Below are 14,680 nucleotides of genomic sequence, written 5' to 3'. Positions count from 1 at the left end.
GACGATATTTCGTTTCTTTTTTCATCCAGGGATCCTTTCTCTGATTCTGCGCTCTTTGGTGCTGAGGAATAATGAATGTTAATAATGAGCTGTGTAACTTGAGTGAGGCCTACTGTAAGGCAGTGTATCCATGTTGCGTGGCTATGGATACCTACAGTTCCTCGAATGCTTGACTCGACTGTTTACATAGTGATGATTCCTCCAATGGCTTGCTACACCTTCACTCGTCCTGACACATCACCCTGCACAGGTGGCGGTCACTAACTACAAGATCCAGTGAAGTTTTGCGCGGCTGAAAACATTTAATTCATTTCTCTTCTCATCTTAGCCATATTCAAACTCACCTGATACTTCTGGTCAAAATTTACAGCAATAGGTTGTCTAAAAAGGGGGCCTTCAGCTCCATTCCCATCGGCGGACAATCGCAAATCTACCGATATGGCCCCCCACCTCCTTCACCTTCTCCTATCCAATCACTTACGCCCCTCGTATTACTTCCCGAGTTCCAGATCCACTTGAAACGTGCATCCCTGGAGTTGGCTTAGGCCTGATCCGTCGGGGAACATGAAGCGGTGGAGACCTGAGTCCAGCACATCTCCTCAAAAATCGTGAAAGGAGTTAGAGACTCAGAGCCGCGTCTCGACGTTCCAGGAACTTGGCTGACTAAAAATAGTTCTAGAACCGGGGGCCAAGTGATTTTCTGGTCTCCCTTTCTTCTATCGTTCGGAAATAGGAGAAGTCAGACTTTTCTATGTGTGGAATGGTCCGCTAGGCTACACCCTACAGCGCTTCATGAGTGGACGCGAGTTGCTAGGTTAGCGCTTTACTTCCGGCGCTATTTAGCTACTGACACATACTTTGTACCCGTCAGTCCGAACGCTTCACTACAAACACAGAAAGTAACCTTCAAACCCGTTATTCCAATCAAGAACCTGGTGCGGCGTCGTTGGTTTATTTCTGTCACAAGCGCTCCTTCCACTAGCGAAAGCCACAGGACCCCCCGATCGACCAGTATGGCTAGCGCCTCCATATTGCAGGACCCATTGCTGCAAGCTCGACATAAGCAATCTGTCACGCTCTCCAATGGTCGCGCACTGGGCTATGCGGAATTTGGATCTCTCAATAAGGATGCTACCACAATCTTAGTTTTCCATGGTTGGCCAGGTTCCCGACTGGAGAGTGCTGTATTCCACTTCGCAGCGAGTGAGTTGAACGTGCGTATTATCGGCATCGATCGCCCGGGCATCGGTCTATCCTCTCCACAGCCAAAGCGCAAGCTCCTCGATTGGCCTGTCGATGTCCGAGAGTTGGTGCGGCATCTAAAACTCGAGCGATACTATATCATCGGCGTTTCAGCTGGTGGGCCTCATGCTCTCGCTTGTGCACATGAGCGAGCAGAGAATGAATTGCTTGGAGTTGGTATTGTCTCTGGTCCTGGTCCTTGGGCACTTGGTACGAAGGGTGCAAGTATTGATCTGAAAGTTACCCTGAACCTCGTGGCCTATGCGCCATGGCTGGTTCGGTATTTCATGAATTCGAAAATCGGCAGACCTGCTCAAGACCCAGATCCAGCAAAGCTGGACCAATTAATGAGATCTCAAATGAAGAATATGCCGCCCGCAGATCTAGTATTCGCGGAGAAATACCCTGCCAAAGTGGATATCATGATTGCTGCTGTGCGAGAAAGTTTCACGCAGGGTGCAGATCCTAACGTGAAGGACGGACAGATGTTGACCTCAGAGTGGGGATTCGACTTGAAGGATATCAAAGTTAAGAAGGTCCTCGTGTGGCAGGGAACGAAAGACGTCAACGTCCCTGTCGAACGGGGGCGTTATCTTGCAGAGCATATACCTCAAGCCATCTTGCGAGAGTATGAAGGGGATACCCATATTACTATTCACGAACATGCTACAGAGATGTTGAGAGATTTGGTATCCGTATCTACTACAAAGATATAGGCACGATGTCTTGATGGTTGATAACCAAATTTGGATATTCAACGACCACAGGCAGCGTGGTAATACGTGAGGCAGCTATATATACAATTGGGACTTTCCAAGGAAAGTCGAACGAGGAGGAGCTTTTTCCCAGTAGCGATCAAAGAAAATCCCCGGCATACTCCTCGTACTCGCGCATAAAATCTTCCATGTCAAATCTATCTTCCAGCTTCCGCTCCGCCAAGATTAGCTCACCAGCCTCACAGTAACCACTTCTGAATTCAGCAAAGAGATCGGGGGTTGATTGGCAATTGGGAATAAAAAGGCGATTGTCACCGGTAACCATAGCACCTTTGAATGCTTGATATACCACATCCGGTTCCTGCCAGAGATCAACCTTCTCGCATTGCCCAAAATCGAGCAAATAAAGCCCCACCCTTCGATGCTGGAGTCCAAGTGGTTCAGCATCTGAACCTTGTCTTTGAACGATGGAAGTTCCGAGGACGAACTCCACATCATCACTGTTGACACAGGCAGACCAGTGCATGATAGCATATGCTTTGCCAACTTCCTTTGCCAAGGTTTTGACATCCATGACAAAGTCATTCATAGTGTTCAGATAGAGAGGAAAGTTCCTCAACGAGATCGAATCTCGGGCGATTGGACCGGTAGTCTGGCCCAAATACACTCGTGCGAGGCAATGCTTATTCTTGGTGTTGCCAAGAGCGCGTTCGAGCTCGGTTGAGTCCAGCTGCCCCGGAGAGCCATAAAAATGCGCTAGCAGAGCCTTTCGCACAACCTTGGGAAGAGGCAAAATTCGTTCCATTTTCACTACATCTCCATATTCTTGGTAGGCAGATGGGATCGTAGGGAAAACATCGTTCCAGAACTGATCCTCTTTGGCCCTCGAAATAAATTCGTAGGCTCGAGGAACTCGGACACGACAGGAAGTTGTCGCGCCGTAACACTGGAACGCATCGGAGACTGCAGAATGCATTTGATATTCATTTTGTAGATTAGAGGGCAGATTTTCGTTCTCCGGCTTTTCCTTTTTGAAAACTAGGCGCTCTCCCACTTGCTCAAACACGGCCCCTTGTAGCCCAACTCCAATCTCGTTGATGCTCTGAAGCTCCGGGCGAGTACGAGCCTCTTGAATCAGGCGAGCGAAGGAAGATGAAGTCAAAATGACTAGGTTTAGCGAAAGGCACTGGGTGAGAATGGCATAGTTGGACACTTTTTCAAGATCATTCTCTACGCGGAGTTGACGAGGTGATTCCCTCTCATTGGTGTTGGGATGCAGATCATGGTGTGACATAGTTGTGGATCGTTCAGTTGAGAAGACGGCGTTAAAGAGATGTTGAGTGAAGATAATAGTACCTTTCAATTTTCAAATGCAAGAAGTACTTGATGATTCCTAGATTCCAGACCAGCCACCTAGCTGGGCGACACTATCCTTTTCCAAAATCTAGGCACCCGTCAATCCCATCAACGATGAACAAACCAAGTCATTGTTTCTCAAGAACCTTAATAGATAAAAAACCAATCCTTCAGAAAAATCATGAACTGGGTATCGAGGAAGTGTGTCCATAGATGATATGTAAGGACGAGAGAGAGAGATGAAGTGGAGGAACAGATGGACCACGAAGAGGCCTAAGCCTAAGGCCCCAAGGCCTCAGTTTTGTCCTTGTTCAGGCTTTCATTATAGCGTGTCGTAGATGGTGACATTTTAATTCAGACTTTTGGAAGGAGAACTAGAAAGAAGATTAGAAAATCATGAAGCAGCAGGCTTTCCTGACGAGGTGCCTCATGGTTCAGGGATCAATTCAGGTCCACCATTATGGTGAGTCATCAAGTGGGTGATCGGCTCTGGTAGTTACTGAAAGGTGGAGAGGCTTCCAACTCAAACACCTTTCCAAACTCCGAGTCCTGAGTTTAGACCAACCTTGCTGAAAATTCACTGCAAAGTTCAAGTCCTCAAAGCCAATTGAAGACATCCCACTTTGGGATCGCTCACACAAGGGCTCACGAAGCATGACTACACCTATTTATCTCGGAATCGTGGGTCTGATAAATCTCGCTTAACTTTCATAATCTCTGATCTGGCTGAGTTACTGATGGTATGCAAAGGTGTTGGCGGTGTTGGCAATGCGTTCCTAGAGCAACTCGGACAACTATCAAACCCTCCGAAGCTTGTTCTGCTAGCCCGCTCGACGCAAACGCTCATGTCCGCGGCGCCAACGTATTCACCATGTATCCCATTCACTACGTGGGAAGATGCTGCAAAGTCGCCATCTCTAGCCAAATCAAACGCTTTACCACCGGCTGAGATTGCAGCATTCCTTGCATCCGCTCCAGGCAGGGCGATTGTGGTAGACAACACATCCGACCTCACCCTAGCACAAGCTTACCCGATCTTTCTGGAACGAGGTGTATCGGTGGTGACGCCAAATAAAAAAGGCTTCTCTGAAGACATTACACTATTTAATGACATTTTTTCCTCTGCTGTGCGGGGAAATGCCCTCGTCTATCACCAGTGTACGGTTGGAGGGACTCTACCGGTCCTATCAACGCTCCGAGATCTAGTTTCAACAGGCGATGCGATCATCCGGGTTGAAGGAGTTCTTTCCGGCACACTTTCGCTTCTGTTAGGCGAGTTTATGCCTGGAAATGGCACATCCAGCGCACAATGGAGTTTCCTGGTCTCTCATGCAAAGGAAATCGGACACACGGAACCAGACCCTCGTGATGATCTAAACGGCCTCGATTTTGCACGGAAACTTACGATCATCGCCCGGGTGATCGGTGTCGAAGTCACCAGCCCCGATTCTTTCCCAGTGGAATCATTGATCCCTGTCGAGTTATCAACGATACCGTCATCGGCAGAGGGTATTGCTCAGTTCATGAGCGAATTGCCGAAGTTCGATGCCCACATGGATGCAGCAAAGAATTCGGCGGAGAAGCAGGGCAAGATTCTACGCTATATTGGCAGTATTGATGTGACTACCGGGGCCATTGAAGTTGGACTCCGGCATGTTGAGAAGGGTAGCCCCATCGCCAATCTTCAAGGCAGTCAAATTGTCAGTATTTATACTAAGCGATATGGGACCAATCCCCTAATACTTCAAGGTGGTGGCGGTGGAGGTGAGATCACGGCCATGGGGTTGATGGCCGATTTGTTGAAAGCCATGGAGCGTTTAAAGTGATTAGTCTATGCAATATCGAAGAAAGTAGAATACATGAATGTCTCATGATGTCAAATATTTCTATGTACGGGGTTTTTGTAATTGACATGCAAAAAACCTTCACAATCAGGATATTCTGTAATTCAGCCTCATTTGACGGTCTCCTTAAGCAATTGTCTCAATACCATGACTTCTCCCTCCCATTTGGCAGCTTTCAATCGTAAATCATCTCTTTCTTTTGTCATTTCTTCCAGTCTTGCTTCAAGATCAGACATTTGATTTATCTTCTTCTGTCGTAATCTCCGAGCAGCCAATTTGTTTCGCCGTCGCTTTTCCTGAAGATGGTCCCCATCTGAGTCTTGAGAGGAAGGCGAGACACTCCTAGCCGATTCTTCAGTTGGTGTTTTCTTCTGCGGCACCGGTCTCAGATATTGAGGTTCGGGTAAACCAAAAGCTGTCACATAGTCTGGGGAAGGAGTAAACTGCTGAGGCCGGCGAACGTCCAGTAGCTGATCCGTAATGGGCAATAAAGACGGATAATATGCGCTTGTCTCGAGCGATGAAATGGGCTCATGGCTGATATCAAACCGGCTCTGACCATTTGAAATTGCCATCGGGACAGCAGACGGTGTATGTAGAGTATTCGTGTGAGTATTGTTTGATGTGAAATCGGCCATAGAAAAGCCGATTCTTGTAGGATTCGGCTCTGGTGGGAATTGTTCAAGGCTGAACGCAATCCTCTCCAATAATGTCGGATCCATGGATAGGATATCGGAAGATAGTGATCTTTGTGACATATCGGGTGCTAGAATATTGCTATGAGAACTAGTTGGAGGCATGAAGTCGGTCCATGTTGAAGCGAAACCAGTGGGTGGTGTGAGAGCTCCACTTGGTGCGGTGGTCTCTGCTGAAGAATCCCAGTCGGATAGCATCTGATTGGGACTGTTTTCGAAAGATGATCGAGAAGATCTCGTTTGGGTAGGCATGATGGTCGACACTATCCCAAGGTTAGGGCCAGAGATGGAAACAGTTTGTAGTGTTCCAAGATGGATTGAGCTTCAATACTTTGAAAAGAACTTGAGTCGCAAGTTTCGAAGATATTGAGTGGAATAGGAGCCAAGGTATGCCTGGGCCTCCGACTATGTTATATATTCTAAAGCTGATCTACGCAGCCATATCATCTCCGACGATCATCCAAGGACCGAATACTACTTTGTCCGATGGTTAGCATCTGGAGATTTTGGTCAAATCCGACCCTAGCGTAAATATGTCCGGCGCTAGTGAAATGTCTATGACTTTTGATTGGTATACTGGGGATCTGGCCCGCTACGTAGCCATTTGCGGTTAGCTCGAATTCGGGTAAGATGAAGGGGGCACGAGAAGGTGAGATCTCCTCACACCGAGCTCCATCGCCCACACGGATTTATGCAGCAAATGTTTGACCGTGAGCCAGGATGGATTCCGTGGACTTAAATGCCAATGCAGATCCGACCGCTCAACCGGCGAAGAAACGGAAGCCGAGGCCAAAGCTATCTTGTGTCCTGTGTCGACAGAAAAAGTCCGTGCCCCATCCTCTTACACTGCACCTTATCCTATGATGTTGCAATTTCTCTATCTATACCCTGATTTGTCGATTAAGTGTTTTCGTTGAGATACTAATATCGTTCAATCATGAATTGATACAAATGAAATTCAAGACTGACTGGAAATGTAGACTAAAATGTAATCGGCAGCAGCCCTGCGACAATTGCATCAAGCACAATAGAACATACATGTGCCATTTTACTGGCCCCCAAGGGTTGACAAGAACGCAATCTCAAGGAATTCAAGAGCATCTTCGTGAGATACAAACTCGCATTGAACAACTATCTGCGATCAATGTCCAGCCTCAAGGGCCAGGTCTCGCTGGAGGGAGTTCCCAACACCTCATCTCCAACACTATACAACCCCAGCCTAGATCCAGCACAGAACAAAGCCAATCAGAACTGCAGAAGGACTTTACTGGAAACATGGTAGTTGATCAAGATGGAACTCGATATGTGGATCCAACCCATTGGCAAGCAGTCTTGAATGAGGTAGGCTATTCCCTCGGACTGATACCACTTTGATCACAAGGCTAATCAAACATGCAGATTGCTGAGGTCAAGGATTATCTCCAAATGACCGAAGACTCATACTCTGAAGATCAACTCGATGATTCATTTGCTCCAGCAATCTCAGGCCCGGAGCTTTTCTTCGGCAATACAATAACTGCTCCCAAGTCTGATCTCATTTCTGCACTACCGCCTCGACCAGTTGCAGACCGTTTGATTTCCCTTTACTTGAATTCGAAAGAATCTACACTTGGTATCATACCTCAGACCCGTACCAAGTGGCCACAAAGCTGATCGATAGACAGTTCTCATGCACGTACCCACATTTACAAAAGAGGTAACCATCAAACGCTACACAGTTGGCATTTCAAGTACTCACCTCTTTCCTATCTAGTACGCTCAATTTTGGAGAAACCCAGAAGATGCTTCTATAAACTGGCTTGCATATCTTTTCAGCATTCTATGCGCAGGAGCAGGGCTCCAGTTATTTTCCACCGCCGGTCGAGCAGACGGTGAGCTCGCTGAGACTTTTGCAGAGCATCACAGACTCGCATCACAATGCCTTACCATGTCCAACTACACCTCACCCGGTCGATATACCATGGAAACCCTCATTCTCTGTGTGGCAATGGAGATTCTTAGAAGCACAGATAACCATCTTGGTCCCTCTGTTCTCCTCAGCTTGGCCACAAGGCTAGCCGTTCATGCTGGATATCACAGAGATTCAAAACATTATCCCGAGATCTCCGTGTTTGATGGAGAGATGCGCCGGCGGGTCTGGACAATTCTCTCTCTTCTTGATCATTACATCTCGCTGCAAGCTGGTCTACCGCCGACTACTGTACAGACACAATCGGACACGGAAGAGCCTCGCAACTTGACAGATGAGGACTTAGATCCAGCAGCCACAGTACTGCCTCCTGCAAGACCTTTCACAGAGAAAACAGCAATCCTCTTCCCGGTTGCGCTCAATAGAATAATGTTTGCCGACGCCGAAATTATCAGCAAGGTCTGTTCCGTCAAGGGAGTTCCCTATCAAGAAGTTCTCCGCTTGGACGGGAAACTCAAAGACCTTCACGCAAATATTCCTCCTCCTTTAAAGTTTCGACCACTGAGTGAATCCATCGCAGACTCACCAAACACCATTATGGACCGATACAATATCAACCTCATGTATCAGAAGGCCCGCTGTGACCTCCATCGTCGGTATCTTGCGCAGCATCGTCTCGACCCCGCATATGCATATTCTCGACGAGATTGCCTAGATGCCGCGAGGACGGTACTTCAGCATCAGTCAGACATTTTCGATGCGAGCAGCTCCGGTGGTCAGTTGGGCTACACCTCCTTCTTCTTTTCACCAATAGTCGCAGTGCATTTCCGTTCTGCTGCCATGATCATTTCCTTGGAAATCTCCTGTCAGTCTCGCTATGATTTGAAACAGCACCTGTCGCTTGAGCAACGACGAGTAATCTTGGACGAGAGAAAGCAGCTTTCTCAGGAGATTGAGAGGGCTTATAACATCTGGAACCATTTGCGACATCAATCTAAGGAGGCATCAAAGACAACAGACGCTCTTCATATCATGCTCAAGGTCACGAACAACCATTTGCAGCACGGTGCGACGCCTGAGCAAATACAGCCTTCGAGCCCTCCCATCGGGTTACAAGCTGCGAGCGAAGTACCAGACTACGGTAGGTGGCCTCATCCCTCAGTAATGATTTCTCTGTATCCCCATGTGGCTAATTGCTTTGTCTACTTTTCAGCGAACTCGATCCTCGCCACGCCCGTAACGCTCGAGAACCAACTCTCCTCGACGGTTTTCGATAACGAACACAGTCCATTAGATGTTGATCTCATGGACGCCACGTTCTATCTGGGACAAGATTCCCTGCCCAGCACCAATGATACGCGTTTCGCAGGCTCGAACGGTGTCGTCGACTTTTATGAAAAATACTGGGATAACCTGATGCTGCTGGGCGGAGATCATTCATTCATAGATGTACCTCAGGGCGGTGCAGATGATGGTCATTTTGATCAGGGCCTACAGTAGATACCCATGCTTGCCTTCCGTATTGTTTGTCCAATCTTACGAAGTTGAGATTTACCTGGTGTAGCACACAGGCCTCGGTTGACGGATAATAGTCTCGCAGCCCACTTTAGGTAGATTAGGTACGGACTTGGATTTTCAGATATAGGCTAGCTTCTTAGGTTGAAGTACGACCTACAGATGAAACATACCTACAATACCCTCCAAATCAAGTCATCCTTAGCATTCTCAGACTGCCTAAGTTTTCCAACCATACACTGGGGTTCCATACCTAGGTTTGGAAATACCACTGTATATATTTTGGGCTCACGGTAGGTACCGAACGGTTCCAGCTGATCCAAACTCACAAAGATATATCCCGGAGACACATTGATTTACGTGTGCGGGTTACAGCTGGAATAATTCCTTATCATTGTCTCTCCTCCAGTGTGAGATTCTGCATCTTTACCTGATTCACCTGGTAAGGTCAGGTTGGAGGTCCATGTTCCAACTCCGCTGTGGTATGTAGAGATTACATAATCAACGTAATTGGAACTGCATCACGTGGTTCAAGATGCGGCCGCAATTTTCCGTCCGCGCATTCTACGGAGTCGACGAGCAGCAACGATTTAGCCATTGCTGGCCCTCACTCGCTCAACATGCAAAAGGTCATCCAAAGGACGGCTGCTGCCAGGAAGCAGGCCCAGAAGAAGCTCTTTCGGGCCAGGCAGCAGGAGGAATTGGTGGATCGCAAGGACACAATTCGGACTCGAAAGGAATACAACCGGGCCATGATCGACAACCTCAAGGAAGCTCGAAACGCCCGCTGGGAGGACTGGAAGAAGGGAGAGCTGGCTCCGAAGCGTGATACGGGACTGGAAGCCACGACCTATGGTGCCCTTGATCCTGCCCTGATGCACCCACCGCGCATCCCGAAACATCTCCGCCGAAAGCACATCCTCTTCGCACCCGGAGACCGAGTCTGCGTTATTCGCGGTCGGGACCAAGGCAAGATCGAAGAGATCACTCAGGTCAACGAGGAAAGCGAGACTCTGCTGATCAAGAACGTCAATGAAGTACGATTGAGTCCCCTTGCCAACCTTGTTATTGTTCCATCTGTGGACAGTGTGTTTTCTCTCGACTGGAGTCACTAACTGAGATACTTTCTTCAGGCCGATATCAATGTTCCCGAGTGGGCGAAGGCTTCAATGGGAATCAAGAGCGATGTTCTTCTCCAGAACATGCCGGTGCCAATGGACGACGTTCGACTGGTCTTCGCGATGACCGATGGTAAAGCCACCAAAGACTACATTGTACAACACGCCCATGCCGGAAGGCCATACGTCGAGCGACCTTCCTGGAGCAAAGTGCCCAAATTCACTCGATACGTCTCTGGCCTGAACATTCGAATTCCTTGGCCTACCGAGGAGGAGCCGCAGTATGAAGATGGAGAATTCGACACAACACGAATGGAAGTTGAAGGAAGCACCTGGGTGCCTTCGTTGGATAACCCGCCTTTCCCCTCCACCATTATTGACGAACTGCGCAACAAATACTCTCGATTCCGAACTCGCCACGACGAGGAATACGTGCGGGAGAAGGTCATGGAAGAATATCGCCAGGAATACCTTGCCAGCCAGGCTATTTTGACACCTACTGGTGAATTGAAGAAGATGAAGGTTGAGCAGAGCATCCAATCGAGACAGGCTCGAACGGATGAGAATGGCAACTTGATGATGGACTCGGAGACCGCCAACTTCGTTGAGCGCTTCATGAGCCAGAATGCGGCTCCCAAGCCAAGCAAGAATGCTGGTAAGGCCAAGCAGACCGCTTGAGCAAGTGCGGAAAGGGTGTAAGAGATGGGCTGTTCCTTTTTTCAAAGATAGCGATGTGTATAAATTTCCACTGTATTCTAGTCTGGCATATGCGACCAATTTATTACCCTCTGGGTGCATTTTCTTTTACGGCTATTCCCAGACTTCTTCAAATCCCGAGTAAACCAGAGGCTACAGACAGTGGCGAATGTAGGGTCTATCATTTCCAGTCTATTACGCGGGCCGCCAGGGGAGAACCCTTGGATGGGTGGTTCCGCGTCCGCGCCCATTCATTCTCAATCTTAGTTTCCAACTCTCTCTTCGTCAATCTCCCCTGCACTGCTTCCCCTTTCCTGGGCAGTTGCAAAAAACCATGGCATTCGCTGCAATCAATTCCGCAGGCAAGCCCATCACCGCCATCGAGGAGGCGTTCGCGACCGAGCCCTCGCTCAAGAAACGAGTTTATGATGCGATCGGTGCGTACCCAACTGGCGGCATATCTACGCCTTCCCATCCGACTTCGATTTGATGAACACCCACTGATCAAACCTGGCTCAATTCGAAAATATAGGAGCTACGCCGCAGCACACACCTCTCTTTGAGGATCTCGCTCGATATACCTCCTCCCTGCTGGCCAGGACTGCCAAAACTGCTTCCCTTCCGCTCGTGCCGCCGCCCAGCGAGGGTCCAGCCGCGAAGAAACGCAAAATACAAAATGGGGGACCAGAAGTAACGGCGCAGGCGCCGGTCGATATCAAGGGCGATGCGCCCATTCAGTTCTCAGTCGAGGATGTCTCGTTTGCTATCCCACAACGCAAGAAGTTCACACTTGAGGTCACTGCTGGAAGCAGGTACCTGCGTGCGAGAAACCAGACCACAAAGCAGGTGGAGTTTGGAATCCCGATGGATCGAATTCGTAAGTTTTGTGTTTTCCTTCCTAAATCCTTTCATTTCTTTGACTTGAGTCCGTTTCCGTAATTGAGCATGAGTTGCTAATGTTCTTTGTCGCCCGATCTTAGGCCACGCCCTATGCCTCCCTGTGCCCGAGAAGACGCAGAAGCAATTCAACTTTTGTATCATTCCCGAGTATGCTGACGGAGTTACGCCGCCGCCTGAGGGTATGACCACATTTGAATGTATGGTCTTTACGGTACCCGATGGCCCAGCCAAGGCTGCATTCAACGGATCGGGGCAACAGATTGGGAATAATGCTGGGGAGACTGCCGAGGCTCTGATCCGGAAGATCTTGAACGACAACTTGACTACTACTAGTGTCGTGCGACCTGACGAGAGGCAATTTGTGAGCGCGATGCCCGAGGCGCATCGCAAATCCGAGAAAGCATACCACGTCAAGGCTTTCCGGGGCAGCAAAGAAGGTGCGTTTACGTTCTGATATTTTGACAGTGTTTTTGAGAATGGCGCTCTCGCTTTCACCTCAACTTTACTGACTCGTCTACCAAATAGGTTACCTTTTCCTACTTTCATCCGGCATTCTCTTTGCGTTCAAGAAGCCGCTCCTGTTTTTCTCATTTGACACCATCGAGTCTGTGTCATATACCTCGGTCCTCCAGCGCACCTTTAACCTGAATATTTTGGCGCGTCCGAGTGGCGGCACTGAGGATGATACACAAGAATTCGAATTCTCAATGATTGATCAGGCCGACTTTGACGGTATCGATACCTATATCAAGCGCCACGGTCTCCAAGACGCCAGTCTGGCAGAGGCACGGCGGGCGAAGAAATACAATGTCAACGGCGGCAACAAAACTGAAGATGGCACTGCTGGTGCTGAGGGTGCGGCTGAAGAAGAGAGTGAACTACAGAAAGCCCAGCAAGAGCTTGAAGACCTGGAGGACGAGGACGAAGAAGACTACGATCCGGGTAGTGACGATGGGAGCGATGGAAGTGGTTCCAGCAGCGAAGAAGACTCGGATGAGGACGAATTCCATGAGGATGCCGACCAGGTCAGCGACGGAGATGAGAATTTGGTTGAACAGGAACTCGGTAGTGAAGCCGAGGATGTTGGCGACGATGAATAGGCCAGCCATAGCTGGAGACGCTGGATTTGAATATTTATTCCTCTGGGACCTTGTGTCACGATACTTTCCGAAGTTGTTAGAATTGAATCGCTATTCAATGCTCTCGCGGGGCATTCAACCCTGTCCTATCGAGCATGTTGAAACCTTTTTCTTAGAAACTTTCCCTTACTAAACTCTGCTTCACCGTCTTCTGTGATGTCGAATCTAACGATCGTCTGTGGTGGGTCGAAGAAGACGTGTCCATTCCGCGACCAGGGGTCAGTCTATCTGCCTTTCTACCTGAAAACATACCCCGTAATTGCTAAATAAATAAGCGGCAGTTAGGGCTGGGCGCCTTACATGTAGGTACAAGCTAGGCCAGCTTTGTTCTAGACTGACTACAGATCTTGCTTCGATTTCCAAGGCAGAAGGTCGATCGCAGTGACTTCATAGTTTAGATTACATTTTGGACATGATTAAGTTAAATTCTTTCAGGTTTAGGGCCGGGACCATCCAAGGTCAGGTGCCAAGCCCCGTAATCTTACCGCTTGCTCTAGCCTCTCGCCTCTCGTCTCTTAAGCGCATTCCAACGAGTCCAGCCAACGGGAGCGGTAATGACGAGCAAGTGACCAAACCGAAACAATGGGGAGAGAGAAAACTCGGCTCGCAATTATAATACGGTACGGGAATCTGCTGGTACGGCGATACCCGCTCCTACAACGGAATATAGAGACCAGAGAAACCGCCCAACGGACATCCTAAAGGTCATTTGAATCGTCTTTCTTGATAGCTTACGTGTCATTTTCTAGTCTATCATTCAGCTTGTGACCGATAAGATGATTTTGAACTTTTTATAAAATCCGACTGTACAACTCCATTTAACGACGAACCATCGTAGTCCTCCTATCAGAGCCTCCCGTTCGGACCCGGCCATCTAGTCAAACTTTAGGCAGTCCGGCTCTGTGGCCGTGCCTGCAGCACTGATCCTGCAGGGTAGCGCCCAAGCCTAAGAGGAGGAAAAAAAAAACCCCGAAGGACCAACGGACAAAGCTGCACCACACTAGGCGCTCGACACAGGTACGATACCGCCGCGTCTGTGCCCTAGGGCAATGAATGTTTCACAAGCGCCCAAGGATGTTGGGTCGAGTCTTTCCCTTCGTTATTATTCCATAGTTACGTAGAGAGATAACTACCATAGGTTGTAAAGGGAAGAATGATGAACCTGGGAAGGAACAGGAATACTTTTATCTTACACCTTTGTTAACTGGTGAAGAAACTCGGTACAAAAGACCTTTCGAGAGACCCGCGAAAAAGGCGGTAACGCTCGGTAACGCCAGTACGAGGCGTGACCACCCGCGACCGCCAATTCTGGTGTCTCCCCCGTAGTCAAAGGGTACCAAATACACTCCCAATACGGAGTACTCTCCGCTCCCTGGCTTCACTCGACTTCTCCCTCTCTTCTCTTCTCCTCATCTCCACCCTCCCCTTCTCCTCCCTCCCCTACCTCGGAAACCCTCTGTTCAGTGCGACGGTTCGTGCTTGCAGTCGAGTCCTCCTCCGGGTGCTCCTTTTGTCGTTTTTTCTTTTTTTGTCGCTCCTACTGCGTGTCA

General features: G+C 48.8%; 7 protein-coding genes across 7 annotated transcripts; 5 read left to right on the top strand and 2 right to left on the bottom strand.

Annotated features, from left to right (window-relative positions):
* Positions 1-1,013: 1,013 nt before the first annotated feature.
* N7473_000633 (alpha/beta fold hydrolase) lies at positions 1,014-1,958 on the top strand (the record flags this gene model as incomplete). The annotated part of the gene is made up of 1 exon (XM_057146573.1): positions 1,014-1,958. The coding sequence occupies one exon, from the start codon at positions 1,014-1,016 to the stop codon at positions 1,956-1,958; it is 945 nt and encodes a 314-aa protein (XP_057014459.1).
* A 139-nt stretch (positions 1,959-2,097) lies between these two features.
* N7473_000632 (uncharacterized protein) lies at positions 2,098-3,252 on the bottom strand (the record flags this gene model as incomplete). The annotated part of the gene is made up of 1 exon (XM_057146572.1): positions 2,098-3,252. One exon carries the CDS (start codon positions 3,250-3,252, stop codon positions 2,098-2,100), a length of 1,155 nt encoding a protein of 384 aa, XP_057014458.1.
* Positions 3,253-3,968: 716 nt separating this feature from the next.
* Positions 3,969-5,140, top strand: N7473_000631 (Homoserine dehydrogenase; the record flags this gene model as incomplete). Its single annotated transcript, XM_057146571.1, has 2 exons — positions 3,969-3,999; positions 4,065-5,140. 2 exons carry the CDS (start codon positions 3,969-3,971, stop codon positions 5,138-5,140), a joined length of 1,107 nt encoding a protein of 368 aa, XP_057014457.1.
* Positions 5,141-5,268: 128 nt separating this feature from the next.
* On the bottom strand, positions 5,269-6,105 carry N7473_000630 (bZIP transcription factor; the record flags this gene model as incomplete). Its single annotated transcript, XM_057146570.1, has 1 exon — positions 5,269-6,105. One exon carries the CDS (start codon positions 6,103-6,105, stop codon positions 5,269-5,271), a length of 837 nt encoding a protein of 278 aa, XP_057014456.1.
* Positions 6,106-7,245: 1,140 nt separating this feature from the next.
* Positions 7,246-9,262, top strand: N7473_000629 (fungal specific transcription factor domain-containing protein; the record flags this gene model as incomplete). Its single annotated transcript, XM_057146569.1, has 4 exons — positions 7,246-7,465; positions 7,518-7,549; positions 7,607-8,903; positions 8,976-9,262. The coding sequence occupies 4 exons, from the start codon at positions 7,246-7,248 to the stop codon at positions 9,260-9,262; spliced, it is 1,836 nt and encodes a 611-aa protein (XP_057014455.1).
* A 635-nt stretch (positions 9,263-9,897) lies between these two features.
* On the top strand, positions 9,898-11,073 carry N7473_000628 (mitochondrial 54S ribosomal protein uL24m; the record flags this gene model as incomplete). Its single annotated transcript, XM_057146568.1, has 2 exons — positions 9,898-10,314; positions 10,411-11,073. The coding sequence occupies 2 exons, from the start codon at positions 9,898-9,900 to the stop codon at positions 11,071-11,073; spliced, it is 1,080 nt and encodes a 359-aa protein (XP_057014454.1).
* A 352-nt stretch (positions 11,074-11,425) lies between these two features.
* Positions 11,426-13,091, top strand: rtt106 (putative negative regulator of DNA transposition (Rtt106); the record flags this gene model as incomplete). The annotated part of the gene is made up of 4 exons (XM_057146567.1): positions 11,426-11,528; positions 11,624-11,968; positions 12,072-12,428; positions 12,517-13,091. The coding sequence occupies 4 exons, from the start codon at positions 11,426-11,428 to the stop codon at positions 13,089-13,091; spliced, it is 1,380 nt and encodes a 459-aa protein (XP_057014453.1).
* Between the last annotated feature and the right edge of the window lie 1,589 nt (positions 13,092-14,680).

Source organism: Penicillium subrubescens (genome assembly GCF_028828155.1).
Source record: "Penicillium subrubescens strain IBT 31985 chromosome Unknown utg000001l_segment0_segment0, whole genome shotgun sequence".
NCBI lineage: Eukaryota > Fungi > Ascomycota > Eurotiomycetes > Eurotiales > Aspergillaceae > Penicillium > Penicillium subrubescens.
This window is presented reverse-complemented; position numbering and strand designations above follow the sequence as displayed.